This window comes from Rhinolophus sinicus, linkage group LG04, assembly GCF_036562045.2.
Source record: "Rhinolophus sinicus isolate RSC01 linkage group LG04, ASM3656204v1, whole genome shotgun sequence".
Taxonomy (NCBI): Eukaryota; Metazoa; Chordata; class Mammalia; order Chiroptera; family Rhinolophidae; genus Rhinolophus; species Rhinolophus sinicus.
In genome coordinates, this window is record NC_133754.1 from 62,733,174 (window position 1) to 62,747,610 (window position 14,437).

At 39.8% G+C, this 14,437-nt stretch overlaps 1 protein-coding gene across 11 annotated transcripts in view; it reads right to left on the minus strand.

Annotated features, from left to right (window-relative positions):
• UNC5D (unc-5 netrin receptor D) overlaps positions 1 to 14,437 on the minus strand; it is a 505,816-nt gene that overhangs the window by 190,686 nt on the left and 300,693 nt on the right. For all 11 annotated transcript variants that reach the window (XM_074329674.1, XM_074329672.1, XM_074329673.1 and 8 more), the window contains exon 4: positions 13,232 to 13,335. In XM_074329674.1, coding sequence (XP_074185775.1) covers positions 13,232 to 13,335 — 104 coding nt within the window. The remainder of the gene's footprint in view (positions 1 to 13,231; positions 13,336 to 14,437) is intronic.

Genomic DNA, 14,437 nt, shown 5'->3' on the forward strand with positions numbered 1-14,437 from the left:
TACCAGCTTCTAAACATACCCAGCTATCATAACTAAGGTATTTAAAGCAGTACAGTAGTCCCCCCTTATCCATGGGCGATACATTCGATGACTCCCACTGGATGCCTAAAACCACAGACAGTACCGGACCCATATATATACTATGTTTTTATTATACATACATACATACCTTTTTTACTTAAAAGAAACACTTTACATCTTCTCTTTAGCATGTTCAGATTGCCAGCATCACTACTTTCGCACTCTGGGGACATTATTTAAGTAAAATAAGGGTCACTTGACCACAAGCTCTGGGATACCGTGACACCAAGGTGACTACCACATGACTAACAGGCGGGAGCATCTACAGCTACTTATTATGCTACTCGGAATGACGTGCAATTTAATACTTATGAGTCGTTTATTTCTGGAATTTTCCATTTAATATTTTAAGACTGGGGTTGACCGCGGGTAAGTGAAACCACAGAAATTGAAACCATGAATATGGGGGAACTACTGTACACAGATGACAATGTTAAAAGGAAAGGTTAAACTGACCACCTAGCCTCACACATAACTGATGCACCAATGATCGTTCCTGTCGAATGCTGGTAGTACTACGCAGACTTGTTCTTTTGTTTCCCTATAGTGGCATGCCAGAGCTGCCTCCTGAAGGTGATGTCCAAATGATACTCTTGAGCCAGCACATGATTTGTCAGTCTGCCACTTCCTGCACGCAGAAATCAAGGTTTCAACCATCACTTGTAACTAGCAAGGGCCAGCGCTGGCAGTCCGTGCAGGATGAGGAATATCACACATGATTAATAAACACATCTATAGAGAGAATCTGTTGGGAGGATTGACAGCCAGATCAGGGAGCCAATACTGAATCAACAATGAAAAGAACAGTTCCAATTCAGTTAAGCCAGAGCCAAGAGAGATTCAGTTATATTTAAATCAAAATTCACCACAGCAGGGGATTATCATCTGTTCAGCTCAGAATGTTGGATGTTTTTCTTGGAAGCTTAACTGATATAACCAAGTGAATCTGAGTTACGTGTGGATGAGAGCTGTGCAGCTGCTAAGCTAGGGTGGCGTGCCTGTAATCTTTGTGGAAACCTCTGCAAATGATATAACCCCAAGCTCTGGGAGTTTCAATAAGTCACTCTTTCACTCAATGTACTGACTGTGCTGAATCTGAGGTGGCTTCAAGAGAAGATCACAGCTCCTTACGATTTTTACAGAGTGGAGAAGCTTGCGAGCTGTGCAGCACAGTGAAGAGGCCACAGATTCTGGAACTGAAACTAAACTGCAATAAGAGCAGCTGGGTGTAGTCAATAGTACCTGTAGGCAGGGGCTTATTCTGCAGGTCTTTACACTACTTTATGAAGGAGAAATGGGCACGCTCTATTTTACTAGCACTTATGTGAAAAATAGCCCATGGCGCTGTGTACCTTCCAGTTGCCCACATTTAGATAAAAGCAAACGGCATGACAGAAGGTGGCATTTCTTCTCAAATAGACTCTGCAGACAGCGGTTAGGATTTTGGATTCACGGCAAAAAATTACCAGGGACGCTGTTAATGCAGTGGCATGGCTGTTTGTTCCTTCTGTTTTAATAAGTCTGCCTAAAAAACAAAAGCAGTCTATAGTTGCTAAGTGAATCAGGATGGTGTGCGGTGTGCATCCTAGGAACATTAAAACCCATGCTGCCTCAGCAGGATTGGGATGGAGTTCTTGATTCGTGCCCATGGAGCATTCCTGCGGAATTATAGAACTGCAGCTCTTTATGTGGAGGCCTCCCAGACTGCTTTTCCTCCTGCATAATTCAAGATATAAAGACCATTTATTGCTGCTAAACTGTGTAAGGAGGCTCAGGACAAAGAAATAGCTCTACGCCTTCCTTAATTTAGAAATCGTACATTTCCTTTTTCTTATGGGTTTTTCTTTACATTTTTACTATTGATTGATTGATTGCTGGCCTTCTAATTTTTTTTTTTCAAACTGCCTTCCCTCTTGATCCATTTGCATCTTCTCCCAATTTGAGAAACCTCAAGCACAGTATGACAATTTCATATCTTTGAAATATAAAAAGATGTAATTTCCTTCCGGGGGGAAAAAAACGGAGGCGGGAGAGGATGGAGGATGAAGAGATGTTTTGTTAACAGTATTTCTCCATCCCGTCAAAGGCTGTTCAAAGTCGTCACTGGCGCTGAACAGCTCTGCCAAATAATCTCTAGAACTTGAGCACAATGTCCAATATCATCAAATACAAGGTTTAATTGCAGTTGGGGAACAATCAGGCACAGACAGACCTGAGTGAGCCACAAAACGGGAGAACAGTAGGCATGCTTGTGTGCGCACACACCCATACGTACGCCATTCTCTTATCCTAATGTTCTCAGCTGTATAGGTATGAAATAAGATGGTGGGTTAGTTAAGGACATGCATGCCATCTTACTCAGCTTGTGCTCAGCATGCAATCTCCAACACAGAAAAATCTTCATCACACAGACTTTAAGAGAATAGGCTCAAAAGCCAGGCTACCTGGGTTCAATTATTGACTCAGTTATTCAGTAACTATACCCTCAAGTAAGCTACTTAATCTCTCTGTGCCTCAGTTTCCTTATGTATAAAATTGGTATATTATTAGAACCTACCTCAGAGAGTTGTTGGGAGGATTCAGTGAACAGGGCATTGCATAGAGTGCATAGGCCTTAAATGTTAGCTATACAGTAGTTTCTCCATGAATTTATATATGAAATAAATTATTCTGTACAACAGAGATATTGCTATATTTGCCTACCCACAAATGGTATTTAAAGGATCAAATGAGTCAATATATGTGTAAGTCTTTGTACATTTTAAAGTGATAATTTAAATTTAGGAGTTTATTATTATGTGTACTCACAGCAATTTTGTAAGTATTCATCCACTATGTCACAAATGCTTCCCAGATATCTACTATATTCCCTGGTGTATTACCTGCTAAGGGAAGGTGAGAAAAGATACTGAAAAGTATAATTCGCATTTCCTACCCTGAAAGAAACTACCTTGAAGAAATATGACATACAGTCATGGAAAGTTAAATACAAAAAGAAGAAGAAGAAAAAACACACAAAAAAATGTTCAAAGCAACATGCTATAACAGTTTAGAGGAAGGGCGAAAGGCTATCCTTATTCGAGCAGTCAGTCCACACCAATTAAATTAGGTATTTCTAAGAAATTTTTTTTAAAAAGAGATCAGCATCAACCTGGATGATTCGGGAAGAATTCAAAGATGGGCTGGGTTTAAATAGATTCTCCAAGATTGCGCCAAGTAAAGACAGATGGAAAACATGAAGGACATTCCTAGCCAGGAGAAATGAGGAGGACAGGGAGACAGGACTGTAAGTAACCCAGAGAGTAGTGCTTGCAAAGAAAGAAGGCAGAGGTACAGAGTTGACCTAGCAGAGTGCAGAGAAAAAGGAAAGCAACTAAGACCAGCAACTAAGCAACCTTAGTGATCTCATCTTGAGCCTGTACCCTTGGTTTTGATAAGTGTACGGTATTCCCCCCCTTATCTGTGAGGGATATTTTCCAAGACCCCCAGTGGATGCCTGATACCACAAATAGTCCCAAACCCTGGATATACTATGTTTTTTCCTACACTTATCTATGATAAAATTAAATTTATAAATTAGTCACATTAAAATATTAATAAAGACTAATAATAAAACAGAACAATAAAGCAATATACTATAATAAAAGTTATGTGAATGCGGTGTCTCTCTCTCTCAAAATGTCCTATCGTACTATACTTATCCTTCTACTTCTTGTGATGATGTGAGATGACATAATGCCTACATTATAAAATGAAGTGAGGTACTCAGATTGACACACAATTTAAAACTTATGAATTGCTTATTTCTGGAATTTTCCATCTGATATTTTAGAATCATGGCTGACCATGGGTCACTAAAACCACAAAAAGTGAAACAGAGGATAAGTGGGGACTACTGTAATTCTCTCTTCCATGTTTCATGCCCTCCAGAAATACAGAACAGGAAGAAAAAGGAAAATAAATACAAATTAGGAACTTTAGATGTTTTCTATGCTTTTCTTCCTCAGTAGGGAAATAGAGCTTCCCAGATAAGGATGTGGTAAAAGGGAGCACATTAATAAAATTTACTTAAGGACGAGTATTAATGATGACAGTATTTGATGGTATTTGGGTTATACACATTCACTTTTTAAATAACTTATATTAACCTCAGTTCCTGTCTCCCTTACGATAGCAAATTTTTTGCAGAAATGTTTTTAGAGAAGTAATTTACTGGCACTTAATTACCAGTGTTTAACCAATTCAACATTCTCTTTTCTTAAGAGTCCATTAGGTTTCTATTACAATATTATACGTTCTAATCAAATGTGGCTTTCTGCAAAGGTCCTCATTGTCAGTCTCCTCAAAGCAGGTTTATCTGGACTATTAGACATTCTCCCTGCTTTGGCTGCACCATATTAGATTAATTATTTATACCTGAGGTCTACTGCTTCAGAACCTGGGCACCTCACTTAACATTTCTCTGGTGAATTATTAAGAGTTTTATTTTTTAAATAAAATCTTCATTTCATTGTCTGATTGAGATTAAACACAATAGTCTAGTGATTCATGTATTAAAGAGTTCAATGTCATAAGATTCACTCTGGGTTTTCTGCCTAGGAACACATCTGAAACATATGAACCTTTCATTAAGAATACCTGTACAGGGAAGAAGGGCAAAGAGCTTCTGACCTGAGGACTCTCTGGCACCAGTCTGGACAGAATTATTAAAATAAGTCTTAAATAGTATGAGTATCCTACTGTTTATACATCGAGAATAAATTAGAGACGTGAAAGGGGATCCAAGAACTTTCTGGTCCTCTTCCTGATTTTATAGATAAAGAAAAACTTTATAGATAAAGATTAATACCCCACAAATGGTCTTTAGCTCATGACTTGCTTTGTTCCAACGGCCACTTTTAGATATTGTTCAAAAGCATCCTTTAAGTAGTAAGACAAGGCACATGCACTTTAACGGGCAGGATCCTTAATCGCACACAATGAACTCTGCTCTGGCTTAGTTAGGCAGGAAAAGGTTTTATTAAAGAATAAAAGTAGAGCCCAGAACATCCAGGCAGGCCAAAGGGCCAGGCTGCCATCCAGCCAGAAACAACATCCAATGACACCGTAGGGAAAGGGACAGTCACTTAGAAACACTCTCATAATTCAAAAAAACATGGCATGGCTCACAACCATGAGACTTGGGAGAGATGGCTGTTCTTCTCATTGCCCCTAAAAGCTGGCATCTCCACCACCATCCTCTCCAAAGAAGGGTTTCCACACGAACACCAACTTACACTGCTCACTTCTCCATCCTATCTTGGGTGAGAACACCTGACCAGTGGGGCCTAATCACAAAGAAGACTAGAAAAGTGTTTGGTTTTTCTTTTCTTTTTTTTTTTAACCTAAGGGAGGTAAAAGTTACAAAGAAACTACCCAAACATTAGAAATCATGACAGATATTTACCAAGTCTACTGAGATTAATAGAGCTTCTTAAAAAAATCTTTGATTTCCACATAATCATCTAAAAGGGGAATGATATCCTTCCCCTACACTTCGCCCTCCCCTCCCCCAATAATTAGGCTTCTAATACTTGTATAACTCTGGCACACTTTATAAAACAGAAAATATATTCTTTCATTCCACTCCTGGAACCTCCCCTAGATATACAAGCATTCTGACCTAGTGACCAGTCAATGACAAAACTCATTTGGTGGCCAGCAGAAAGAAGGGAATCTTCTCCTTACTCATACTGCATTGACCGAGACCCTTGAACTTCTTGAGTTTTCTAATTCCAGCACCGTCTTGAATCCTTGGTGAGATTAAAAACAAGACTACTGCCTGGCACGCAGTGGCTCAAGGCTAGAATCTTACAGTTGCTTAGCTTTAGGGCCTTAATTCTCAAAGACACTGAATTATTTTGAGTAGGCTGTTTACCTCAATGTGAGCAGAATTAGCCTTAGACACTAAGCCTTTATGGCAAGTTTTATTGTCCAAGGCAAATATAACCTGTTAAGATTTACAGGCTTTATTAACAGCAATAACCATTTTACAGCCAGCATCAGTAAATCAGGGTTTATTGAGAACTCTACAATTTTAATCTGTGGAAAACCATTAAAATGTCAGATTTTCATTGGACATAATTTCTAACTTTTATGAAAGATAGATTTTCCATTTAATCGGGGAGTATAAAATAGTGCACTGTGGAATAATGAATTGTTTTGAAAACAGCAAATTGGTTTTAGCTAAACAACAAGTGTCAAACACTAAAGTTGCTACCTTTAGTTAGAACTGCCCCAAGGTTAAGGTTAAAAGTAACTGTACTGGCAAATATGTTCTAATACAGCTAGCTATTAGATGAGCTCACGGAGTTTAGAAAAGCTTAAATTTATCACCTGTTCGTATTTCAGGTATTTTGGAAAAAGTGCATGACCTATTATTGCATCCAAACAAGTGTCTAAATGATTCTGGTAAAAATCTTCAAGTTCATATATCATTTTTTGAAAAGTGTTTTTACTAACAATAATACCATTCACAAGACTCTTTAATGGGGTGAGGTAAACGAACATTGATGGTCACCAACTCCTGTCAATAACCCTTTATTTCCTCCATGTGAGAGATTATAAGAGAGGGAAGCAGGAAACTTTCTGGTAGGTGTCTTTGTCTTTGATGAACTTGAAGAGCAAGAACAGAGGGCACAGGCTGGAGAAGCAGAGTCATGGGCAGGCCAGGGTAAGAAGGGATGTTCTTAGCACACTGTTTCTTTATGGGGCTGAAAATATTTTAGACATTGCAAGAGTTTCAGTTTTAATCATGCTCCCCAATCACAATAGAGTCCTACATCTTTCTTTGAGAATCAAAGGTTCATGCATCTTTAGAAAGAAAAGGTGGAAGAATAGAAATCACAATAATCTCTGCTATTTATTTAGTATTAGAAACTGTGCTAAATGTTTTGCATATTCTTCAGGTTGTTTTCTCTTTGCCTCACAGCGATCTTAAAAGAAAGTATTGTTCCCATTTTAGGATGAGGAAATCTGAGGTTCAGGGTGGCTCTTAAACTGATATAGGTCAGTTAGGAAGTGTGAGTCAGGGTTTGGTCTGAGTCTGTTTGACTCTAAAGTTCATACTTTCCCCTTGTTGCATCACAACTAATAATCGTTACCATGTTTCCCTGAAAATAAGACCTAGCTGGACCATCAGCTCTAATGCGTCTTTTGGAGCAAAAATTAATATAAGACCCGGTCTTATTTTAATATAATGTAAGACTGGGTATAATATAATATATAATATAATATAACATAAAATATAATATAATATAACATAATATAATATAATACCGGGTCTTATATTAATTTTTGCTCCAAAAGACGCATTGGAGCTGATGGTCCCGCTGCATCTTATTTTCAGGGAAACACGGTAGTCCTGTTTCAACCATTTCCCTACCCCCACTGATGTATACCAGGATAGAGAACTCTGTTTTACAGACCTCAGTATACACTTATCAGAATATATCTGGGCCCTTCATAACAATGAGATATGTCAGAGCCTTGGCCAAATGTGGAAAATTGCAATGAGGTAGAGATTACCCTTTTATATGCCCCATTTTCTTCTCCTCCAGGGCCTCCTCCCTGTAAGTTTAGACATCCTAAATCTCCTATCTCCTAGGACAGCATCAAACCCGGGCTACTAGCCCTTGGGAGCAGAGGCTCCATGGATGTCGAGCTGCAGTCTAGGCTCCCTGTCCCCCTCAACTCCCAAAGCCTCTATTCCCTCAGTGCTCTGTTCTTAGTTTTGTCACCAGATTACCTACTTCCAACAAAGAAATAGAATTTACAGCAGAGTTAGGATTAACATATTAGCTAGAAGAGGTTTTAATCCAAAGAAACTCAATTTCTAAGAGTGGACTGTCTGGCAGTACAGCAAACAGATACACTATCACTGCACAGCGGCTCTCAAGCTTCAAAAAGGCTTGGGGAAAGGAACTAAACCCACAGTCTCAGTAAAAACAAACAACTGTTAGAGAAAGGAAAGACCTGAATTTTAAAGTTAGATTGGTTTCCTTGTGCTTTGAGAGCTTGGACAAGTCCCTGTAAGATGGATGTGAAAACACTGATAGTTTTCTAGCATCTCAGCAATCTTTTGCAATTAAGTAACATTGAGAAATCACTTAATATAATACCATACCTGGCACATGGGGGCATTCCATCAATGGTAGCTCTTTCTATTCTTGTACAAACCACCTTCTCTGGTTAGGTAGATGAATTAGTTGCCACCAAAAGTTCAATCTTACAGAGAGATGATTGCATATGTCTTGTGAAAACAAGACTTCTACTTGCCCTCAAGGTGCCTTTCAGTGTTATCAAGTTGGAGATCATCTATAACACTGCAGGACAAAACCACCTGCCCTCCAGCCACAGTCCCTTCTAGCAATGTCCCCTTGGGCCCCACAGGAGGTGGGCAGAAAGGGTACTAAATAGTACAGAGGAGAGGGTGGAACATACCCTGCTCAGGGAAGATAACTGGTAATAATATTTCACAGTGACAATTATGTAACTGATCAATTGCCAAGCACCGTCATCCCAACGAGTCATTAACTGTGTGATCTTCACATGACTGTGAAGGCAGTAAGCATACAGACTCTGAAGTCTGAAGACCATGCAACGAGCATTGGCAGACCTCTGCCCCTGGAGACCCTGACTACTAGGAGGTTATGAATATTTTCACTTTCCTTCCTTATCCTTCTCTTTCTCTCTCAGCTTTCTGGTCTCATCCTGTCTTCCCTTCCACAAAACACAGAGGCAGTGGTAATATCTATTATGTAGGCTATTGCTGAAAGTAAAAGAGCTGTAAATATTGGTGCACAGATATAGGTAGTACCAACTCATAAATAAGTAAAATTCCAAAATAACTCAAGTGTTTGGAACTGGGATGCTTTCTCACCTTAAGATGATGCTATAATAGCTTGTTAGGGCCTCACAATAGTCCATTGACACACAGTGTAGATGAAACACTCTCCATATCCATCTACAATACAAAGCGTAGAAAATAAAGCTTTTTTCTCCTCTTAGTTCAGCATTTCTGTTTTAAATCATCCTATGGCCTCAGTTGCTCCTCAGAATGGCTCTCTATTAAATTTTAGCCAGCCCAGCTCTAGAATTTATTCCTAAAGTTTATACATGAATAAAATGAAAGAGTGATAAGTCAAAAGGAGAATGGGAAGTGGATCGAGGTGAACAGGGATACTCCTCCAATTTCATGTTCAAGTGGAACCTGTGCATGTGACATTATTGGGAAATAGGGTCTTTGCAGATGTATTAGGGTTGACCCTAATCCAATGACTTGTGTCCTTATAAGAAGAGGGATATTCAGACATACAGAGACAGAGAGGAGAATATCATGTGAAGAAAGAGGCAGAGATGGAGCGATGTATCTACAAGTCAAGGGACACCAAATGTTGCCGAAAACCACCATAAGCTGGGAGAGAAGCATGGAACAAATTGTCTTCCAGAGCCAGTAGGAAGAACTAATCCTGCTTACATCCTCATTTCTGATTTCTAGCCTCCAGAACTGTGAGAGAATACACATTTTTGTTATTATTTTAGGCTATCTAGCTTACAGTAATTTGTCATAGCAGTCCTAGCAAGCTAATATAGGAAGTGAGCATCTATAGTTTGGAAATTTGGCAGGAGGGTGGATAAGTACCAGACAAGAAAATTGACTTTTTTTTTTTTTTTTGATACATCTGTATTGTATTCCCTCGTCCCCTGTTCAACAACTCTCCCAAATAATTTTTTCACTGACTGGTATGTGTGGCTACTGGAAGTTTTTCACATCCTGGTCTGTTCCTGCGGTTATAGCTGAAAAGCAACATCAGAAGCAAATGAAGATAGGACACAAACTGAGTCAACAGGCAGAACTCATTTGCCTTCAAGAACAGGGACAAGAAATATGGAGGGATGTGCAAAGAGATGTTTCCAGGCTTAGCCCAACTTCAGCCTTTCTCAGTAGTTGAACAGAAAGAAATGCTGCTTATTTCCGGAGGTCAGCCCACATTCCCACAGGAATCCCCCTTACCAGCCACGTCCTGACGAGCCTTGATGTCCTTATAACCCATAAGTCGCCTGGACTCTCTAACTCTCTAGGAAGATGCTTCAATGTGTGGATGAGTATGTTTGTGTGTGTATTGGTGGGGGGGTGTGTGTGTGTGGCTTGTGGATGTGGGTATGGGTACGTAGATGCAGGCATGCGTGCACACTCATAGACGCGGTTACACATCAAGGCATAGTTTCCCCTCAGGCTATTATCTTACCAGACTGAACACCCTTTATCCTTCTCTTCTTTGTTCTCTCTCACATATATATACATATACATTTATATATATATATATTTACCTTTTTATTTATGTCTTCAAAGAGAAGATAGGGAATGTTTTATTCACTTGCTAGTACCAGAATGGGAGACAAGGAAAAAAAAACAAAAGTCTGATGGATTTCACAGTTTTGTCTGGGGCAGGTCCTGGTATGCCCTCAGATATTCATTAATACAGGCAAGAATCTAGTTTTTATTCATAGTCAACAAATATTTATTGAGCACTTGGATATGAGAAGCAGTGTTTTATGTTCTTGGGATACAATGATAGAAAAAATAAACAAAAAATGTCCCTCATGGAGCTTAAATTCTAGTGGAATAGACAGAAAATAAGCAAAGTAAATGCAGTAGTATGTTTGTGATAAGCGCTAAGGAGAAAATACAAAGCAGAGAAGGGGGCTTGGAAGTCTATGTACAGAGAGGGGAAATGAGACTTTCAACAAAGTATCTGAGCAGGCCTCACTGAGTAGGTGATATCTGAGCAAGCCTTAAAAGAAGGGATGAAGCAATATAATAGCTGGAAAAGAGCATTCTAGCAATCACGTGCAAAGGCCCTGAGGTATGAACACGGCTGGTGCATGTGAGGAAGAATGAGGAGGCTATGTGGCCATAACACGGTCAGATGCAGAGTAGTAGGAGATGAAGTCAAAGGTAACTGCAGGCCAGATTGTGTTGGGCCACGTAGGGCACCCAAAGAACAGAGACTTTTATCCCGAGTGATTTGGGAAACTTTTGCAAGATTTTGAACAGAGTTAGTTAGCCTTTAAGTGGCTGTAAGACCTTTGGTAGGTCATTGATTGGAGCATCAGTTTTTTTGCCTCTAAAATGCAAAGGTTGTGCCAGGTAATTATCAAAGTTCTCTTCCAGCTGTAAAAATTGATTACTAGACATCTAGAGAACGTTAGGTTCCCACATGCAGACAGCTAATAAAACCATGACCTTCCTCCCACTTCACTCCTCTCATAATCAGCCAAAGTTGATGGTGGGGACATAGCACAGGCTTGGAAGGAAACCTGGCTGTACACACACCCAGTATGACATAGATGAGGCATTTTTCTGCATGGAACATTTTACATTGGGATTTGGAGACATGGGTAGCAACCATAGTGAACTGCTGATACCAAAATTAGACTCCCAGGAGCGCTCAGGATGCCCTCAATGAGACTGACACGTTTACCTGTTCACTGAACGCCCTGCTGCCTGTCACCCCCCCGTTAGGAAACTAGGGCACACTCTGAAAGGAACAAGGTGGTGGCAAAGAAAGAAAGAAAGGAAGGAAGGAAGGAGGGAGGGAGGGAGGGAGGGAGGGAGGGAGGGAGGGAGGAAGGAAGGAAGGAAGGAAGGAAGGAAGGAAGGAAGGAAGGAAGGAAGGAAGGAAAATAAATCAAGTATCTGTTGGTTTCACATTAAATACAAATCTAAGAAAATAAGCATTTTCCATTCTATTCATTTCATATCATGCATGGAATGCACTTTAATTTTCAAGTCCGTTTACTTCATTTGCCTGAACCATCTGAGCTTTGAATAGCGTCTACCCACCATGCTTTTTATCTAACTATGCAAGAGTGTGTGTCTTTTTGTTCCACTTTGTTTTCTCTACTCTCTTTCCTTTCAACTATGAAATCCCACAGCAACTTTAGCTAAAATGTGGGGCAGAGGTTCCTGTTGTTTTATCTTGTCTTGTTTTGCATTTTTTTTCAAAGTTTGGAAATTTTGATTATTTTTTTCAGTTACAGTTGACATTCAATATTATTTTATATTAGTTTCAGGTGTATAGTATAGTGGTTAGACATTTATATAATTTAGAAGTGATCCCCTTAATTAGTCTAGTACCTACCTGGCACCACACGTAGTTATTACCATATTATTGACTATATTCCCTATGTTTTACTTTACATCTTTGTGACTATGTTGTAACTACCAATTTTTATTCTTAATCCTAGTTCTTCAACCAGTAAATAAACTATAGCTCTACAGATAGTTTCCTAGCTCCTCAGGGAAAAGCCACAACTGGACTATTTACTGCTCAACACAAGCCTATGTTTATAAACGTATACTTCTGAGCCCCACCACCACCACCCAACAATACTGCCTTAATAACTCTGTTACTAGTCTATCAGAACATCTTATAATAGTGACTGGAAGATTTAGGAAGCCTTTCCTATTACCATAGTGTCCAATTACTGACATTTATATTCTAATAGTATGGTAGAAGTTCTAGAAAACATGAAAGGAGTGAAAAAACACACTGACTGGATTCTAGACACCTCACTGTGAAGGATAACAGACCAGAGACCTGTGGCTTCACCATGTTTTATATCTCTCATACCAGCACCATGCCTAAAACATAACAAATGCTGACTGAATCTTCCATGAGCAAATGAAGGAGTAAGTGCAAACCCCCCTGAAACTTGGCACTAGGGTCTGAACCTCCTTTCCTGAGCACTTACTCACATGACTTTGCTTGTTGGAGCTCAGACTGATCCATAAGCCACGTACACATCAGGATGCTCAAGGTGACTGAGGACAGAGGATGCTACCTGTGTGATCTGAAGTCCCCGAAAACAAGCACACAGACCAAATCCTCCCCAGGTTGCCTAGCAAGAGCTTAGCATCAACGGGAAAGTAGATGGGAGACAGTTTCCTCTTCCAACTTATTTCCTTCACACCTTCTTCATCATCTTTATCAATTGAGTCCCCACAGCAGTAATGTCAGACACAGGCTCTTTTACTTCACATAAGACCACACAGGATTCCGTCATCTCTCTTGGGAACAGTTGAGGTCCCAAGAGTCTGGCTTACCTCTGCCGCTGGGACTCCCTCCGGCGGGCGGCAGTGCAATACGATCATGCCTTCAATGGGAACCTCCCTCCCCTGTGGATCTTGTTCAAAGTTCTTCCGTAAATCTGCAAAGAAGTGTGAGATATATGAGATTTCACTCTAGGGCCAGTATTATTCACATTTACTCCAAATACAATAACATAGTGAGCTTGCTGTCACAACCTAGACATACACACAAAAGTCACTTGTTGTAGGAGTTCCAGAATAACAGAATCATTTTCCAAAATATGCACAATATCCATTTGAAATAAACTTTAACAATACTGTTCCTAATGCTCTGCATTGATGTGAAGGATAAAAGAGATTTACTGGGGAGCAGGGAAAACAACAACAACAACAAACCATATCATTTCATGAGTCTTTGCCAGCTTTATCTGCTTAGCACCTGATGAAACACTTGGTCTAATAAATCGCCATCCACAGCTATTATGCAGTAGAAATGCATGTACTTTTTTTTCATTAACTAAAGAATACACTATTAATCTGTAACCTCTGCCATTCCCATAACCCCCTAGGGGGCTCTAGAAGCTGGTAATAGGGTGAGATTACCTATTAGTCTTTTATTTGTAAACAGGCAGAAGGGGCAACATCGAACCACACAAAATCTATAATCTATCCAACCAAACATATAATTAAAAAATACAATGCCCTCCATTCAAACACTAACGCTGGGTCTCTGTGTCCTGCCCTTCATGGAGGGCTCTAGGCACTTTGCAAACAAGCTGCACTATTAACCTTCTCCATGTGGAAAGGGGAGTCTTGGAGAGGTTAATTGGCTTGCCAGTGGTCACAGAAAGCGTCAACGCCAGTGACAGGGACAAATTCACCAAGCTTCCTGATATTCTGTCTGACTGCTAGCCAGCAAAGCTTTCTCAGGGAAAAGGACATACAGACAGTTCAGAAAGAGCTTCATTTGCATAGCTTGCCTCTTGCACATATGCTTCATTAACAGCAGTAGGAGTTGACCTTTGCTGCTTTTTAGGCATCAATGAGGACATTTTGATCATTTTACAGCACAAGCCTAATTCTCGTTGTCACTTGAAAGGCTGGGACAGCAGAGCAAAGACAGCTTTACAAGTCTTCCTCAGAGTGAACCATTTCCCCCTCCCTCCCTGACAACATATTTTTCTTCAATTGAGTATCTCAAATTACAGGCTGTGGATTTAT